The 18,566-nt window shown below is 38.2% G+C and overlaps 1 protein-coding gene across 4 annotated transcripts in view; it reads right to left on the bottom strand.

Moving 5' to 3' along the window:
- AMPH (amphiphysin) overlaps positions 1–18,566 on the bottom strand; it is a 103,031-nt gene that overhangs the window by 18,377 nt on the left and 66,088 nt on the right. For 3 of the 4 annotated variants that reach the window (XM_042834249.1, XM_042834246.1, XM_042834247.1), the window contains exons 8-16: positions 17,482–17,557; positions 16,512–16,594; positions 13,592–13,730; positions 12,012–12,140; positions 9,122–9,229; positions 5,870–5,893; positions 4,328–4,351; positions 1,693–1,725; positions 279–329 (exon numbers count right to left, since the gene is read on the bottom strand). In XM_042834249.1, the coding sequence (XP_042690183.1) occupies positions 279–329; positions 1,693–1,725; positions 4,328–4,351; positions 5,870–5,893; positions 9,122–9,229; positions 12,012–12,140; positions 13,592–13,730; positions 16,512–16,594; positions 17,482–17,557 (667 nt within the window). Of the gene's footprint in view, positions 1–276; positions 330–1,692; positions 1,726–4,327; positions 4,352–5,869; positions 5,894–9,121; positions 9,230–12,011; positions 12,141–13,591; positions 13,731–16,511; positions 16,595–17,481; positions 17,558–18,566 lie in introns of all 4 variants that reach the window. The other variant, XM_042834248.1, reaches the window with a different exon arrangement.

The following is an 18,566-nucleotide window of genomic DNA, read 5'->3' as shown; positions in this document are numbered from 1 at the left end:
AAATAAGTAAACTGACTGTTCCTTCAAAAATTGAAAGTATCTAGGGCATCCTGTTTTTCCTTTTTTGCAGTGCTATCCTTGTGAAAGACTTTCAGAAAGTAAAGGTTTACAGCTCAATGGTATACCCACCTATTCTTTCAGGTCAAGGTGTAATGAATTAGAGGATGGAAAACACCCATGTTTTTGTACAAAGGAGCAAATACTTTTCTACGAAGAACAAAACAGTACCCTTTTTTTTTTACACAACATTTAGAAAGGAAGCAAAATCCACCACTTACCAGAGTCTCTGTCACATTCTCATTTGACTGCACTGTAAATGCTGCGGTATCCTACATATAGAAAATACAAACAACGAAGCAACAGTATTTGACATGGGATGTATCTAGTAAAGACCTGATTTTTTATGGCTTACTCAGGCATAACCATCAGTAACTGAGCTTAGATGGAAAAATGATAATCTAAATAGGTATGAATATCAATATTAAAGACCTTCTTTTTTCAAATGTGTTCCAGATTCTAAAATGTTTTAAGTTATTCAAATCAGTGAAGAATCCTTCGCTGAATACAAGCAAATTGCAAGGACTTCGCTTCAGGCACACTGCAGTTCTAAATAGTGAATGCCAGAGTTTTATTGTGCCAGACTGCACGTGCATGGGGAGTGCACCAGCTCTAAGTTACTTACACATCCTCTGGATTCTGGGCTTTTATTTGAATAGTGCATGCACTGCTAAGTAGTTAGAGATGTGAAGCTTTATATGCATTTATAAGGCACAGAAGCTGAGAACAGATTTTCCAACGTCTTATTCAGAAACAATTCATTTGGAAGATGCTTTTGTTTGTTTGTACTGTGAGGGTGGGAAGGATCAGATTTTTGTTTCACTCCCAGGTGGACACTTTCCCTTAAAGAAAGTGGTGGCAGCTTTATATTTTAGCCCTTCCTTCAGAATACTTTACTAATGCAAAAGGCCTGTAGCAAAATCAACAAGCACTAAAGACTCATTTTCAGCCTTGCAGACACCCAGCTTTTTTTGTGTGCAAATCTAAAAAATGGTGTGCATAGCATGCTGTGGGTAAGCCAGTCTCTGAGAGGCTGCTGGAATTTAAGAAGGCCCCAGATTATCTGCATTATCACTTGGGATGGGGACCCTGGAATTTGAGAGCATAAACGTGTACTGCACTGCTACAGTGCCTTGTGCAGATTCTCAGCATTATGACAGCAGTAAATAAACAGCTCAGATTTAATTCCCAGACTAAAACGTCCTCTAAATGAAAACAAAATTGCAGAACCAAATAAAACTCATTTCACAAATACATGAATACATAGAGCCACTGAACAGGTGTGAAAGCTATGAGGAAGCCATGCTTTACAGGATTTTGAGATTGTTAGAAAAATCCCAAAAAGAGAGTAACAAAAATACTAACCCAGTTCTTTCACATAGTAAATAAGACAGTCCTGCTAAGCTAGTGGGAGTTTTCCAATTAAATTCAGTTAGGCCAAGAGGGCCAAGAATATTGGCAACCTTCTAGGAACATCCAGGAAGACTTTCTGAGGGCAGACAAGTTCAGGATTTGTGTCAGCATGACATTATTGTGCAGCTGGTCTGTAGAACAGAGTTTTCAAAGCTGTGCAGCTAGTCTTAACCTCTTCCCAGCAAAACAGATAAAACCTCTCAAAATCTGCTTGTTTCTTACCTGTGCAAATCCATTAAATGCCGTGCTGGATGCCTAAGTAGAAGTGAAGATCAGAACAAGTTATCGTTTGTTTACTAAACGAGAACATGGATAAAACATTTCTATTTGCAAAATAAAAACAGGCCAGACATAAAACAAAATAAATAAATAACAAAAGGAAGGGCAAGGCAGAAAGATTCTTGATGACAGTGCTATTCAATAACAGATTTCACAGGCTTAAAGAGAACACCAAAACGAATAAAAAAGCGGAGCGGCTTAAGTATTTTTATAAAAAGAAAAAAGACTGGAGATGCATTTAAAATTATACATATAAAGTACAAAAGCTGTGAGACACCGTGTGCCTTCACAGTGTGAAGCTTCATTCACCTTTTTGAGATGCATTTTTGTCAGCCTGCTTCATTACACGGCTGAAGGGCACCATACTACACAGTTGCGTGACAATTTTTTGAACAAGAATTGCAAGGGCTTAGGAGGGGTAGCAGGAAACACACAGATGGATTGGTTTTAAACGACAAGGTTATGCATGACCTAAGGAACTCTTTGTCTAGACTAGGCTACACACTGGGGTAGGTACCTCTTCTTTATCAGCCTCAATTTCTTGGTACAACAATCCATATCTCCGGTTAGCAATTTCATCTTCAGATAAATCTGAGTTGTTGGTCTCATTGTCTTTAGGACTAGTTGAACTCTCGGTGCTAGCATTTCGGGAATTTCCCATTTGAAACAGAGCCAAGGGTCTAACTACCTCATTGCTAAATCCAGCATTGCCAACACTTGCCTGCTCCCCAGGCAAACCTTGTTTTATTGGTTCCTCCTGAATTTTATTGCTTGTGCTTACACTTACTTCTCCCCAGATGTTATCAGTCCCTCCCAGGTCCTGCGTAGACCACTTATCACTAATGCCTAACCAAGCATTTTCCATGTTACCTTCCTCTGAGTCTTGCTGCTTGGGGAAAAAGGGCCAATTGTCCAGTCCATTGGCTTGGCCATCTGACATATTAGAAAACCCCCAGGAATCGTTAGTAACTGTTGGATCCCAGTTTGCCAGCCAGGGGTCTGTTTCCAAGGTTTCAGGAACACCACTGCTATGAGGATGCTCTTCAGTGGCTGCTGCTGCTGCCCTACCTGTCATTTGGTCTTCTCTATTATCTAGGCAAGGATTACCACAGATTGTGCTAGCAGCATGAGGTGTTTCGGGCATCAATTCTTGTGGGCACTCTTTGTCAGCAGCAGCTTGACTTTCATTGGTAGCACTACCATTTGGGAGAATGCTGATGCTACTGTCTTCAGCTTCTTTACCAGACTCTTCTGCAGTGAATAATTCAGCATCACAAAGAATGTTCCCAGTATTTGTATGGTTCTTTTCTGCGTGGTCAGTGACCATCACATTTATACCCTCTGTGGATGTATTCTGTCCAGTAACATTGTCAGCTTGGTTTAGGCCATCCTCAAATATTGTTTCATGCTCCTGATTCCAGATACCAAAGACTCTCTCAGGTTCATTGCCGGTGCTTTCTGTAGTTTTACTGCTGTCCACTACTACTTTGTTCCCATCTTCCAACCCTGTGCTCAGTAATGGCTTTTCTGAATTTGTCTCCTCAATGACATTTACTCCTTTGAATTCTTTTTCCCTAGGGATTTCTAGGTTATCAACACTAGCTCTTCCACCTTCCCCACTGCTAACTTCCAACTCTACCTCAGTGCTGACTACTGAAGTTTCACACTCTGCCTTAGCTAAGCACTTAGGAAGCTCTGCCTCACTATTTCCTTCCATATCACCACCTCGCTCTTCCATTTCCTCTGTACCTTCTACCTCTGTGTAGTTAACAGCTCCATTCTCTACCTTTTCACTTGGCTTGACACCTGCCCACAGAGATTCTCCTTCCTCATGCTTTTCCTCTTCCTTTTGCACATCACATGGGAGGGGTTTATCCGGTAAGCTATCGGTTCCCAGGACGGGCGTCTCAAAACCAGTTATGTTCTCTAAACGCTGACTGGTTGCCACATCTTCCCATGGGACATTCTTAGCATCCAACAGGTGCTCCAGCGAAGTCCTCTGGTTTTCATTTTCTGAAGCAGACCCTGGTGCAGCATCCTCCTGCTGACCTACAGCAGGCCAAACACTAGCAGGTAGAGTACCCATGGATTCGCTTGAGGTTTGCTCTGCCCCAGGGAAAAGCAAAGAACCACCTGCAGTAATTTTCTGGCTGACACTGGGTGTGCTAACATCTAGGCCCCAGTTGAGTGAACCTAGATCAGTTTGGGATCTGTTAACATCTTCTGATGACCCACTGTTTGGGATTTCCTCCATGACCAGGTTACACAGGGAAAGACTTTTTGAAGAATCAGGCTTTAAGCAGACAGAAAAGCAAAGAAAAAACACAAGATGAAAAAGATAAAGGCGGACTTGATGAGAAAACACAAGATTTATATTTTACTAGAGCAATTTTAATCTAAAGAATGAAAGTGACTAAATTAAGCAGTTTAAGGAAAAGCTATGTGGCTTGCAACATTTGGAGGCAGTAGATTGCAATCTAGAAGAGCAGCACTGATAGAACAAAAAACTATATATTAAATCACATTGATTAAAGCATGCATATAGAGCAGTTGCAATGTTGGGTGGAAGTTTGCTTACCGGCTGCACCAATTCGCTTGTTGTCTGTATAGAAAAAAAACATTTAAAACACAGAAAACAAGAATACATTTTTTGTTGCTGCTGTTACTCAAGCAGCAGTTCATTAATTATCTGTTCTCTAATTAGCAGCGGTTACCAAACTGGCGTAGGGAAGCAGCAAAGAGTTCTTTCCTGCCCCTCCAGTGAAGGTAAAGACAGACTCCTGAATTTAAGCCTTCTAGCCACCAGACTACATTAGAAAAGAAGTTCTACAGATACACTGAAGATTTATCACACCTTGCCTTCCTGTGACTCACTGACTTTTTTATCACAGGTACCCTCAATAGAAAGGAGGAATCATTCCATTAGACAGTGAAGAAAGAAGGAGGCAACACCAGTGGTGTCAGTGGACAGCTTTGATACTCCATGGCTGTGCCATGAAGAAGCATTTATAGCCTCACATACACTATGGAATCAAACCAGACAGCCAGCTATCTACACCACCACTCTGAAGAAATACAAATACTGCAAGGAAGATCAACAACTATTCTGCATTCAAAATTATGAGAAAAACTGTAAAGGTTGAAGCCTTAGCTTCAAATATTGAGCTGTGAAGCTTTATAGTTCCTTGTTTGGTTTTAACTAGAGGAAATAGGAAAATAATTATAATGTAGAATATATATATAATATTAACTGTAAGTAGTCAAGTAAACTATAAGTAAACTATACGTAAGCTATAAGTAAACCTGTGAAAGGAAGAAATTGACAGAGATATGTAATATTAATTTAAAGTTATACATTTGAAACACTTCTGGGTTATTTTAGCTGGTCTAGATTTTGGCAACCTTGAAATTTTGGTTAGACTGCATACATGACTCTTCTCTTCAGACTTCTTTTAAACCATCCCAATAGAAAGAGATGAGCACTTAATACGCATCACATCTGCTGTATGATCACAAGATAGTGCTGCAAATCTGAATGCATGAGAAGCATCCACAGATTTCTGTGCTACATGAGTTTGCAAAAAGTCAAAAAAGGGTCCTTAAGGCTTTCTGTCAAGTCAACCCAACTATTTTCATGACACAAAGGCAAAAGAAAGCTCACAAAAATTATCTGTTTTCTTCCTGCAGATTATTGTATTTGATGAGGCACCAGGAGGTGGAAGGAAATATTTCTGCAGTTTCACAAAGCAGCAGCAACTCCAGTCCACTGTATGCAAACTATGAAAAGAACAAGTCAAATTCTCTCTTCACTCCCAAACTGTGAAAAAACAGTTTTCCATTGGGTTAAAATCCTAGTGGTTAAAGGAACTACGTCTTCAGATAATTAAGAGAGGTATCTAGCATACATTCCTACACCCTAAAAACTATATAAGAATTTTGTTAGTCTAGATTTCAAACATGATTTAGGTTTTGCAGACCAATCAACAGCGATTCTTTTTTTCTGCTTGTTTTAATAGATCCCAGGTGGCTTCATATACTTTAAAGTACTCGTTGCAGTCTGTAAACTCTTTATCAGATGCACAAAAATATCCCAGTTCACAATGATAAATGTCAGTCTTACCGTCCACAGGTCCCATGGCAATGTCTGAAAAAAGGAAAAGAAAAAAGATGCTTAGAAAAATGCTGCTCATATATATTCTGTGTTTGATATGCTACATAAATAACGTGAGAGAAGAACATATAAATACACTTATCTATAATATATATATTTTATATTTGAGTGCACGTTTGCAGAATATGATTTTTGGTTAAGTAGGATAAGCAGTATGTGATGGATTGTGGTATTCTCCACTTCAAAGCAGTAGTTGTTTTCCAGTGGAAAAAACCTCATTCCATTGGGTATTTGAATAATAAATACATTCTGAACTGGTGGTTCTGTACGATGTTCAACAGGTGCAGGAGTGCCCGCAAGGTGTAAGCTTTAAGAAGCTTTCATAGGTCAGCATTTTTAGGCAGTAAAGATTCTGCTATCCACTGAGAACAACTTATTCAAGTTCTTATATTCAAACACAAGGAAGGAAAACTGCATACTTTTTGGGGAGAGAAAACAAGAGTATTGATCAACGTTTTCATTTTCTTGTCCAGTCTGTTAAATATTCAGTATTAAGGAATTAATTAATTTGGCAACAGAATTTCAGACCTAAAAATTAATTAATTTTCAACAGAAGAGCTGAATGGACAGATGAAAATGGACAGAAAATAGGCTTCAAGTCTGTTTTTGAACGGTCTGAGATACTTTGAAACACATCTATTACATTCACATCTAAGTTAAAGTCCATGAAAGATAAAAACTAGTGATATTCATGAAATAAAATGTAAAATTGTTCCTGAAACATTTCCATGTGTTAAATGTCACATCTAACACTCATTAAGAGAAAGGATTGCTGCATATACCTTGTTTTCTTAACTTTTTCTTTTTAATGACTACAGATTGGCTCTCTGAACAACCTCTGCTTTCACTTTCACCAATAAAGGACACAGAAATAAATCATTACTCAGATTTACAACAAATTAACATCAACATCCATTTCTCATTCAGTTTAAGTCCAGGTGTGTGCTTCCTCTGTGTTGATGTAATTCATAAGTGTACCTGCTTACTCTGGCATAACCTTGTGAGATGAACATTCAAACTTCAAGGCAAGAGTAGCTCTTTTCTGATAGCCTTAACTGTTACAAACCCCAGACATCCTACTGACTCTCAGGGAAGGAGACTGCTCATTTTCATTTCTTCATTTTTCTTTCAGTGCTCACAAGACAAGAGGGAGGGAATATACTGAAGGAAAGGTGAAACAGACCATAGCTAGCAAAAGGAGGTGAGTGTCAGCCACGTTTAGAAAGGACACTTCTGAGGCATTCATAGAACCAGAAAGCAGTGAGGAAGGGCAGGCTAAGGCTCTCTCACTGTGATCTGATCACAGTAGCAGAGTAGTGGAGGGAAGTAGTTAAATGATCAATGGGGAAGTCAAGCCTGCCCTCCAAAGGCATCATGGCACAGACAACTCTTGCCTTCAGTTCACTGCTTCAGCACAGTTTTCTGAAGGGAAAATAACCACAACTGAGGTAAAACCAGCACACATATAGAAAGAACACTCCAGGCTGACTTTATCTCCCTGCACAGGGGTCTCCAAACACTGCAGTCACAGACGTCAATCTGCCTGTGATCCCACTGCAATGATGCTGTCATATCCAGTGGGACTGAAACTAGATGGTAGGGCTATCCTCTCCTTGTTAAGGATGTGGTGCTCTGACTCATCCATGCATGCTTGTGGTTGTTAACCACTTTTTCTCATGTGCGTTTGTTGAAATGAAAGGTGAAAGAAGAGATGGAAGGTGCTCAGTGAATGCCTCCTGTGTACCCAGATGAAATCTTGTAATGTACTTTTCCACATTTAATTACATTCAGTATTTCAAGGCACAGATGAACTTAAAGCAATTTTTTTTTTCATTAAAACAATAAACTGCAATCTATATAGTATGATGTCAAGACAAACTGCCACAACAGTTAATTTTCTGGGAGGTTTAATTATTCCACTGCTCTCATCAGGTTTATTCAAGACAAGCTGAAATGGCAGAGTTAGCAAAGGCAAAGCTAGAATTTTCTGTCACTGCTGAGTACCAAGAGATCATTTCCTTTCTTTTCTTGTTTCCAGAAAGCAAGAAAAATAACAAGATGCACAAAGCCTCTATTATAACTAAATACTCACAGCAAAGAACAATGAGAAACTTCCATTGATGTTTGGAGTGCTGACAGAGCACTGTTTTTCTAACAGTGCATAACCCATTGGAGATCAGTACAGATCTCATTATATAACTAGGACTGTATACCAAATAAGAAATTAATTAACCGAGATCAAGGGCTTCCTCAGCCTTAAAGCTCCTTGTCTGCTCACTCCTTTCCTAGTGCTGCATTACTGAACAGCTTATTAGTCTTCTCATGTCTTGCAGTACAAGCTGGGTTAGTGATAGCCACAGGGATAATAGGTTTTGCTAACAGTGTGTTAATATTGCTTCCTTGTATGTGTACAATGCAGAGCTCCAGCTCTGCTGGCCAGGGAAACTACCATAACATCAGCCCTAAGGATAGTGATTGTGAGTTCTAGATCTTAAAATAGCAGATGCCAGGTGCTTTAGGGCAAATCAAAGCAAATTTCATATGTGCTTCTTCTTTTTCTTTTTTTCTTTTTTTCTTTTTTTAGTATTGCAGAGAGAAACTACCATGGCAAATATTACTGTAACACATAATTCTTTAACATAGCATCTTTCAAGGGAACACGCTATTTCATTCTTTCACTTTCCATGAGATTAGGTCTGAAATAGATTTATGGAAGCAAAACACTCAGATTATATCCCTTGCTTGGTAAAACTTGGTAAAGAAACTCCATCACAGCAAGAAATTGCATGTTGACTCCATAAGACTTAGGTCCCCTGACATCTCTTTCCAGACATGAGATGTCAAAGCTGGGTCAGACAAAAATCTCAGGAAAAAAGGCTTCAGAGGATTATAATATTAGCATGAATAGTTGTTCTAAGTATGGAGAGTAGCAGCATGCCAAAGACAAGTACCAGCAACCAGGTTGATGTACCAGCAACCATTCTCACTGGCAGGCATCTTATTTTATCACCTATCTCCTTTCAGTACATTATCAAGTACAGGGTTAGTGAAGGACAAGATGGCTGACAAGAGCTCCTCAGGAAGGTCAAGTGGTTCAGACACCATAGGCATACTGCTCTTTAGTACATGATGCAAACCTTTGCTAACAAACACAGGGCTTTGCATTTTTATGCTGTGCCTGTCTCAAAAGCAAAGAGATACCTGAGACATGGGTGAATGAGTTACTCCCGTTGATACAACCTCTGGTTTGAAAGGGTCGAAGTCCAGATCTAGCAAAGATTCCTCTTTCTTAGTTTCAGGAATTTCATTCTGTTAGAAGAGAAAAAAAAAAAAAAAACCCTCTCAAAAGTGGTCCCAGGAAATACAATATTGAAAGGTCCAAGAAAAACAAAAAACAAAAAGCAAACAAACAAACAAAAAAACAAACAAATTTTCAAGCTGCAGTGCAAGCAAGGATGGGAGGAAGCTCTGAAGACTTTCCTGAACTTTTAACCTTATTTTTTATGAGCATCATTTTTATGATGCCTTTGTTTTCTGCGTAGAGGACCCTTGCCCTTTCAGGCTAAACAAATTTTAGCCCTCCTGAAAAAGTGCCAAGTGTTCACTGTTTGACTGTGAAGGCCATTTTAAGTGCTCTGAGTCAGACACCAAAATTAAAAAGCTGCATAAATTGTATCCAGTGTCCTTACGTTTTAATACCTGAATATCTTCACAATTATAAATACTACTCATAAGTCAATACAGGAGGACTTAAATGCATTTGAATTAAATTTCAGTTCTGAACACAAATAAGAATTCAAATTTATTGGTGCAATTAGCACTAAACTGTAAGAAACATCTTATGTAACTAAATAAATCTTGGTACCTTCATCTGCTCTTGCAAAACTCCATTACACAATAGAACCTTTTTTTGTTTACAATTAATGAATTAACCAAGGCCTCTGAGGTCAGTGTAAATACCTATATTGGTTCAATGGACTACAGGTCTTTCCCTCTGCAAATTAACATAAGCAAATAATTTACCACGCATCAATGCAAAATATTACTTTTAATCAGGGTGAAACTATAGCTGAGATGTAATTATCACTAATGATAAATGTTCTGGGCACACATCTTAGTAATAAGGCTAATTCTGCCCACTGTTGTTCAGTGTTTATTAAACAGTGAGAGAAGCTTGCCTTCGATGTATAGAATATGCAGGCCGTAATGAGCTAGAGTGCAATTATGGAAAGTGTTCAGGTTGGAAATGGTATCAGTGGATACACTTTGTACACATACATCCATATGTAATCTCACAAAAGAAAGGTAAACAGAGTCAGATCAAAAGGGCACACAGTCCAATCTCCTGCCCCTGACTACGGCTGAAGCGTGAAGCACTGGAAGGCTGCAAGAATAGATCAGTCTATAAGAACAGCAGTGCCAAGAAATTCTCCTGTGTCTTTCATCCCATGTGTTCAGATTTCATCACAGCCGTCCTTGAGGCATTAGAATCATAGAACTGTTTTAGCTGGAAGGGACCTTAAAGATCACCCAGTCCAACTCCCCTGCAATGAGCAGAGACACCTACAACTAGATTATGTTGCTTAGAGCCCCATCCAGCCTGACCTTGAATGTATCCAAGGACAAGGCATCCACCACATGTCTGGGCAACCTGTTCCAGTGCCTCACCACCCTTACCATTAAAACCTTTCTCCTTATATTCAATCTAAATCTCCCCCCTTTTAGTTTGAAACCATTTCCCCTTGTCCTGTCACAACAGACCCTGATGAAGAATCTGCCCCCTTCTTTCTTCTAGCCACCCTTTAGATACTGAAAGGCTGCCCTCATGTCTCCCCAGAGCTCTTCTGCAGAATAAACAGCTCCAACTCACTCAGCCTGTCCTCACAGGGAGGTGTTCCATCCCCTGGGTCATTTTCATGGCCCCAGTGATGTTGAGGCTTATGTTGCCAACACTGGAACTCCTGACACAATGATGAAACCAGACTACAGCCCCTTCCACAAGGGCCCAGCAGTGGCTGTCTATGTGCTTCCCAGTATGGCAGCTGCCATTAATTTGTTAATTGTGTGGGAATTTATTTATAAATAACTCTCTGTTCTTCCAAATATGTACCTGTGGAATAGATGGCAGTGCCTTTTTGTCCTCTCCAATTCACATGCTCAAATTCTCTGAAATTTTTCTTTCATTGCTATGCCTACATTTTTGTGTGTTATCAAAAGAATTAATACAAAAACAATAATTCCTGTGAAAATAAAGATTTGTAAACATTCAGCATAACATAAGTTCTAGATCTGCATATTTCTTCCTTGTCTATCAGACATAGGCTAAGATTTCTAGTTGTAATTACCATGATATAAATGGTCCATTATTAAACAACCAACAGTTACCATATCTGCATGAAGGCTGAACAACTAAATGCAAATTATACATATTTATTTTACACAACTCTGCATCTTGTTTGTTCTGTGCAATCATTTTAAATTTCCTAGTTTAAAAATAATAAAATAAAAGTAATTCTGACCACTTTTTAGTTGCGTAACTAATGTTCCTATTAATCAAAACCAAACAAATGATGTATGTAGTTGGCATAGCCTTTTACACCTGCAAAGGGTTGATTTAAAGAGCACAGCTCTTTAAAAAAAAAAAAAAGCACACCCCAAATATGTTTAATAATTTTCATGGAAGAAACAGAAACAGCCAAGAACAACATGTTTGGGATTTAAAAAAAAGGCATCTTAGGTTAACTTTCCCTTTGTGATGAAACCTGTATTTAGTTAAACATCAACCGTAGCTGCAATTCATAACATTTTTAGTCAAATATCTCACCAGGAAATCTCATTTCTCATTTGAAAAATCTTTTTTTTTTTTTCCCATACACTAGCAATTCCCCGCCTTTAGAATGGTTATTCAAGACTTCAAAGATAAAATACTACGTTTGTGAACCTTTGAAGACAGTACAAAGGGTCATTGCATCCCTGCCTTCTACCAGAACTCTTTGCCTCCCTCTCTGTTGAGGGCAGCCGTACACCCTTAGTATTGGAGAACTTCAGGTGACTGCAAGGTTGGACCCACACACCATCCTCTGAAGCTTACCTGTGATGGAGTTGTCACGTTGATTTCTGGGACAAAGTTGTCATCAAAGAGGTTAATGATGTTCTCCTGTTGCAACTCCTTTGTGGGTGTGAGCTTAGGCAGTGGTGGAACTGGGGGACCTTTCCTCAGCTAGGCAGACAACAAAAATATCACAGACTGGTTCAGGGATAAATGAGAGATTTAAGACAAGTCTTATAGTCTTAAGACAGCTTGAGTTAGATTTTTGTCTCTGCTACTTCCCCTTAAATGTAGTAAAAAACACATGGAATCAAAGGAACTTTTTGGCTGCTCATCATCAAGTGCCTTGAAGGAAACACTGCCTGAAAAGCAAACCAACTCCATTTTTCAAACTCAGCTTTTAAGAATTCACACAAAAGCATTTATTAGATGAAATTTTTCTGCTCTGACGGGAATACAATGCTGTGCACTTTATTTCCTATGCAGCACACTGTTGGATGAGCAAGACTGCACAGAACCAGGTCTTTTCAGCTTTTTTACTTCTTAAAATCATTTCAGAATATCTTTGGGATTTTCTCCCTGCCTGCCTGTTGCTATCTTTCAAAGCCTACTTAATGCTAAGAATATACCACTCCTGTGAACTGCTGCACCTCAAAGCGCTTAGGTCACTAATTCCCTCTGCTCTCCAGAGATTCGTGTAACTATGACAAATGTATTGCATGGATTAATACTGATCACTAGATATTTTTAAAATGATATTTAAAAAAAAAAAAAGAAAGAAAATCTAAAAAAATTCCTCAGATGATGCAACTTCAGTAAGACCAAATCTGAGTTTTATTCAATAAATGTTTGGTTGTGGTGTGCAAGACCAAAGAAAACAGGTGTGCTCACATGTTTTCTAAATGCACAAAAATCAACACAGAAGCTACACCCAATTTTGAAAACATCAGCAACATCAAGTCTCATCTTCGGTGTTTTCACAGGATATCACATATGGTTCTCATGGTACAGAGGATGCTCTTCATCAATTTCACTGATATTGAGAAGAACAGAAATGACTCCTGCATCATCAAACTTCTCAATTTTGTATTGGTAACAACTAATAAGACTCTAATTATCAGTAATTATATCACAGCAGTATTTAAACTAGCTCTGTTATTTACTGTTTCAGAGGGAAATCCATGTTGGCAGACTAGTAATACTCCCTGGCTAGGTGCTTTTTTTTCCCTGTAGTAAGTATGAATTTGAACAAGACTGATGGGGTATGTATTGAAATGTACTGAAATTCATGGGAGTTTGGAAATGGATTTTTCAAGTTATCGTTTCTGGGTCTTTAGAGACTATGCAAGTTTTTGAAATGTGTTTTGCTTAGGCACAACAAATGCCTCCAGTTCACCTGCTACCTTAAATTTTCCTCATTCTCCTTTATTAAAAAAAAACCCTTTTCTGCCCATGCTTGAGACACAGAGATGAACACCCACCCAATGACCCATATAGAGCACAGTGGAGCAAGTGGTGTCCCCACTGTATGTCAGTCCATGCCTAGACTGAAAACATCACTGTATACATTATCTCAGCTTACTTCACAACAGGCCACTCTCCTTTGCTGAGTTTCCACTTACCTGTGTGGGTGACTTAGGCCGGGCTGGTGCTGGAGATGCTGGTGCCAGCATGTGATTGGGACTAGCAGTAGGGCTAGGAAGGGGAGAGACCTCCTCTGGTGGTGATGGTGTTTTTGCAATGCGGAGTGGACCTGAATCACTGGGCAAGAATCAAAGTAATGGTCAGGATATACACATCATGCTAATTTATTACCTTGACAATTTGAATAGTTGAAAGCCAGCGACCACAAAAGGCAATATACAGTGGAGATGAACCAAATCATGATACAATCACTAAAACTAAAACTGCCATTATATATAATCAAAATTCAGTGATCTGAATATAGTTTCAAACGACGTTTTAATTTTTGAGTGACCTTTATTTTTGGAACATCTGCTGCATCTGTTTACCTGATCGTTGTAACTTGATGGAAACTCGATTCCTGCATTTTTCTTTTTTTTTTTTTCTTTTCCTGAATTTGAAATGATGTTTTATGTATAAGTTTGTAACCATCATAAAATGGGAGCTGGAATTACTGCCTTCATTTCACACAGTTCTCAAAATAAAAGGCTTTAAAGATAAAAAATCCCAGAAGATGATACGCCAGTGAATAATGCAAATAACATTAAAAGCTCAGCAACTTCAGGAAGGTTTCAATAAACCAAAACACAAACAAGATTATGATATAGCTGTAACTATTTAGATGGGCAACTCACCACAACTACAAACAAGCAGTAGTCAAGAGACTTCAGCAGAGCTCTGCTGATACTAAGAAAAGATCTGATGAAGTCCTGTCCTGTAAAAGGATTTGTTCTTTCTGTGAAAGGACCTGGTGCAAACACTGGGACATACTCAGCTACTTAGAAATGCTGAAAGCTTACAACTCAGGGAGGCTATAATCTACAGCATTCAACAGTCACAGTACTTGGTAAGAGAAGAGCGAGTCCTACACATATTTAGCAAGAACAGAAGCACTACATGATGGAGGGAACCACATCAGAAACATGTTCCTAACACAGGTGCAAGAAAAGATAATTCCTTGGAAAGTTCACACTCACCACCTCTTTCTGTGGAAATATTAAAGAAGAAAAAATAAGCAGTTATTAAGAAATTTCTTTCCTAGGTTCAATATTTGTCTTCAAGATAGAATATTCAGTAGCATATAAATTTTTAAGCTGGTACTCTATTTTTATATGGTACTCTAAAGGAAAGATAATGTACTTGTCTAGTATCTATTTCTCACATATTTAAAAAGGAAAACTGTTTCATCTCAAAAAAGCTCATTCCTGAGTAATGTTGTAAGCACTATAAAAATAATAAAACTCAAAATTTGTCTTGAATTCCAAGTAAGGCTCTGTGAACAGTATACCAAAAATACTACACTGTGTATGAGCTGTTAATCTTACAGAAGTCTGAAGCAAAAAAAGCAAACACAACAAACCACCACTTAGAGCTGATGACCTATAACTACAACTTTCTCACTTGGGATGCAGCAGAGCTCAAATAAAAGAGTAACACAGTAAGTAAAAATATTTTTAAAAAGCATTTTTAAATAAGGACATCACAAAGCATTAATCTACACCTAATCATTTGCAGCTAGAATCCTATTATTTTTCTCTCACTGATGGGAAGAAAAATTCAGTAATAACAAGAATGTGTGCATGCTGGGCACAGCCTAAGAGACACATGTGGCCAAATACTTGTTTATTACTAAAACTACTTTAAGCATTCCAATAGTATATTATTTATTATCCCATAACAGTATTTTATGAATGCTCTATGGGAAATGTAGCCATCCTACAGGGACTGGAAATGGTGCTAAATGAGTTGTCAGCTCAGGGAGCGTGTGTGATCACAGATTAACACTGAACTAATCCAACACGAAAATTTTGGACACATTCTTAATATCATCGTTTGAAATTTTGCAGTAGTTTGGAAGCTCAAATATTTTTTGTCCTTTTAAAATGAGATCAAAAGAAATATGGAAATGTCAGCCATATGTTTGAGGCAGATGTTGTGCTCTTGGACAGTCTTAATTGTTGCTAATGTGAGCCTGGCTTGAGGGCAAATTCACAGTAGCCATAACATTGTTCTGACTGCTTCTGGATCAGCTAGGGTTGGCTTGAAATTTGGGACTTATGCATTTGCTCTAATTATCACTATGTTTTGACAAGCACCACTTTTATAATTACAATCTTTTCTGCCTATCATTATTGCAGTACTGAGATCAAATTCTGGCAGAAAGGCTTTGTTCTTCGCAAGTTAAAAAATCAGAAATGGTGCACTGGCTTCCAATGACCTTCAGAAAACACTGATTTTAAGCTTTCTTGGTTTTGTTTTTATTTTAAGGCAAGATTGCTCTTGGAAGTCATTAAAAATATGGCATTTTGTGACATTCATTTTACTTTGGCTTTTCAGCTTTTATGATACTCAGATCATATTTCCTGACTTTTCCCCATGAGCAGAGGAGATAGAGCATTACATGGAAAGGTCAAGATTCTCACCTAATCACATGCCTTTAGGTCCTAAAAACACATCTAATATTTCAAGGCCTTAAAAATATTCTGACAGTTAAACTCAGAATATTACTCAGAACAAACTCACTGAAGACTAAACACTTAAGAGTAAATGAGCTACATACTAAGCTGGTGCAAACTGGTACTCTGTGCTCCAGTGAAATAGGGTAAATTGCAACAGCAGGAAGTATTGCCCTTTTTCTTTTTTAGAATGGAAAATAAGTAGGCAATGAAGAAAGTTCTGCAGCTTCACTTATGTTGGAAGCAGCAACAACCAAGGGTACTTTCATCTACCCTCTTGAAAGAAGAAACCCAGTAACTGGGTTGTATGGCAAACACTATATATTATGTAGGTGCTTACTTCAGTGCTGAAATCCAATAATTTTACTGCAATGCAATTCACTAAAATAAGAAACAAAGTCACCTTGGTGCCCCTTGAATGGTGAAGGCCTTGTCTGCATGCTGATCTCCCAGCTTCGTCATCACTTCATACAGCTTGTGACATAGCTGAGAAAATAAAACACTTGTCAGAGTTTAGGTGAAGCACTATGGCTGTGATTAAAAACATAGCTGACAAATCTGGTCTGGTTACTGCTCTGATTTCCTTAAAATTGTAAATAGTTCCTTCCAAAAAATAAGCAGCGCTATACGTAACAAAAGTGGAAACCTTTAGAAATGCATAGAAGTGTTCTCAAAGATAATGGTTTTTCAAAAAAGCTGATTTTCAGAGAACAAGTCTATAAATGTGACTCAGTGCTGTCAGCTTTCTGATAGAGAAACGTGTAGCAGAGATGATTCCTGCTCTCCCCTCAAAAGTCTGATCTCAACTCGCGTGGGACTTTGGTCAAACAATTTTTCCATGCTACTTGGCTTCCCAACTAAGTTAATTGGTTACTATAGGTAATACACTACTAATTAGTAAGGTATTTAATGCATTCAAAAGATCCTCATTGAAATTGCTGTATTTGCCTGATAGTGACAGATATAATGTTGTATTTCTGACGATGTATGTAATGGTCCTGAAGGGTATAATTGATACATTTCTCATGCACGGATGAAAGCAATGAGATGCTTAGCAATTGGGCATGGAAAAATGCTGTAGGCAAAGTGTGCTAGGAAGAATGGAGAAGATATTAAAATAAAATAGTATTTTAATGTTGCAGTAATAGCATTATTGTTGCTACTATATTATGGACCATTTTCTGAGATTGCGTGGGTTCTTAAGGAGAGTACAAAAAAGGCAAGTAGGAACCAATACGAAGAATATAGTACAAATCTGGATCTAGGGCAACTTTTGATCTGTGCTGCTGCTGGTTTTTTATTGCTGTGTTACGTTTGTTTGCTGTTATGCATAGCACATACTCCATTATACATGAGACATTCATTTTACTTACTAAAGCTATTTCCTTGTGAAACTTGGCTTCAAGGCTGGATACATTTTTGAAGGTGTTCACATAAAAGCCAACTCGCCTATGGAGGATGGCACAGGGAAAGGAGAAAGAGAATAAAGAATGGGGATAGCAGAGACACAAAAGAAAGTGAATGATTTTTTTTCCAGACCGCAGGCAGAATCCTTGACTACTATTGTCAGCAAAGCATAACACTGGGTTGAACATCAAAACTTCCAACTTATTTGTTCCTTACTATTTCTGTTTGTGTTTCACACTGCACAGAGCAATCAAGTTGCAAGTAGCCCACAGCAGGGGACTTCAGTTTGTTTAAGTGCATCTAGGTGATGCTGGGTGTGTTCTGGGACAGCTATAGGGTACACTGCCCAGGGGTAAATGTCTCATGCTCAGTCCACCCTAATGAAACCAATCCTGAAATATATGCAAATGAAAGAAATTCATTTCTAATACAGACATTTTTCCACATGCATTCAAAAATCTGCCTTCTCAGGGTGAGTGTTTGGATGTTCCCCATACATTTTAAAAGTAAGGGATGCTGTCTTAGGTTATGGATTATTCTTTCTCCTATTTAAAACTTATAAGCACAATTTCTCCAAGCTTTTACTAGTCCAAATTGTCTTTGGCATAAGAATAAGCTTGCAGTATGTCAACACAATGAATCTTTTTCTTCCTGAGTTACTGTGATATCTAAAAATAGGACCATGAAAGCATTTGCTACCTAAAGCACAGTTTCTAAACTATGCATATTACTCAAATTAAATTTTATCTTTCTCTGAGACAAATTAGTGAGCAACATATGTTGAAATAAGAGGGCCCTTACTAAATAAATAATAATTACTAAATAATATGCAGTTTTATTGTTCACAAGCCCATAAAACAAGTATCTCAAAGTGCAAGGAAGTTTTTCAGCCTGAACTAGGCAGAAACACAGCAGGAGAACTCTCTAGTCATCTCAAATTGAACAGGAATTAATTTAGAAGGCAGAGAAATAAAAGTATACTTCAGCAATTCACCAGATACTTTAATTCTAGACTGCCATTTGTTAAAGAAAGCAGTGCACTAATGAGATG

Source organism: Centrocercus urophasianus, unplaced genomic scaffold (assembly GCF_019232065.1).
Source record: "Centrocercus urophasianus isolate 14NV4802_14NV808 unplaced genomic scaffold, USGS_Curo_1.0 seq_44, whole genome shotgun sequence".
Lineage (NCBI taxonomy): Eukaryota > Metazoa > Chordata > Aves > Galliformes > Phasianidae > Centrocercus > Centrocercus urophasianus.
This window is presented reverse-complemented; position numbering and strand designations above follow the sequence as displayed.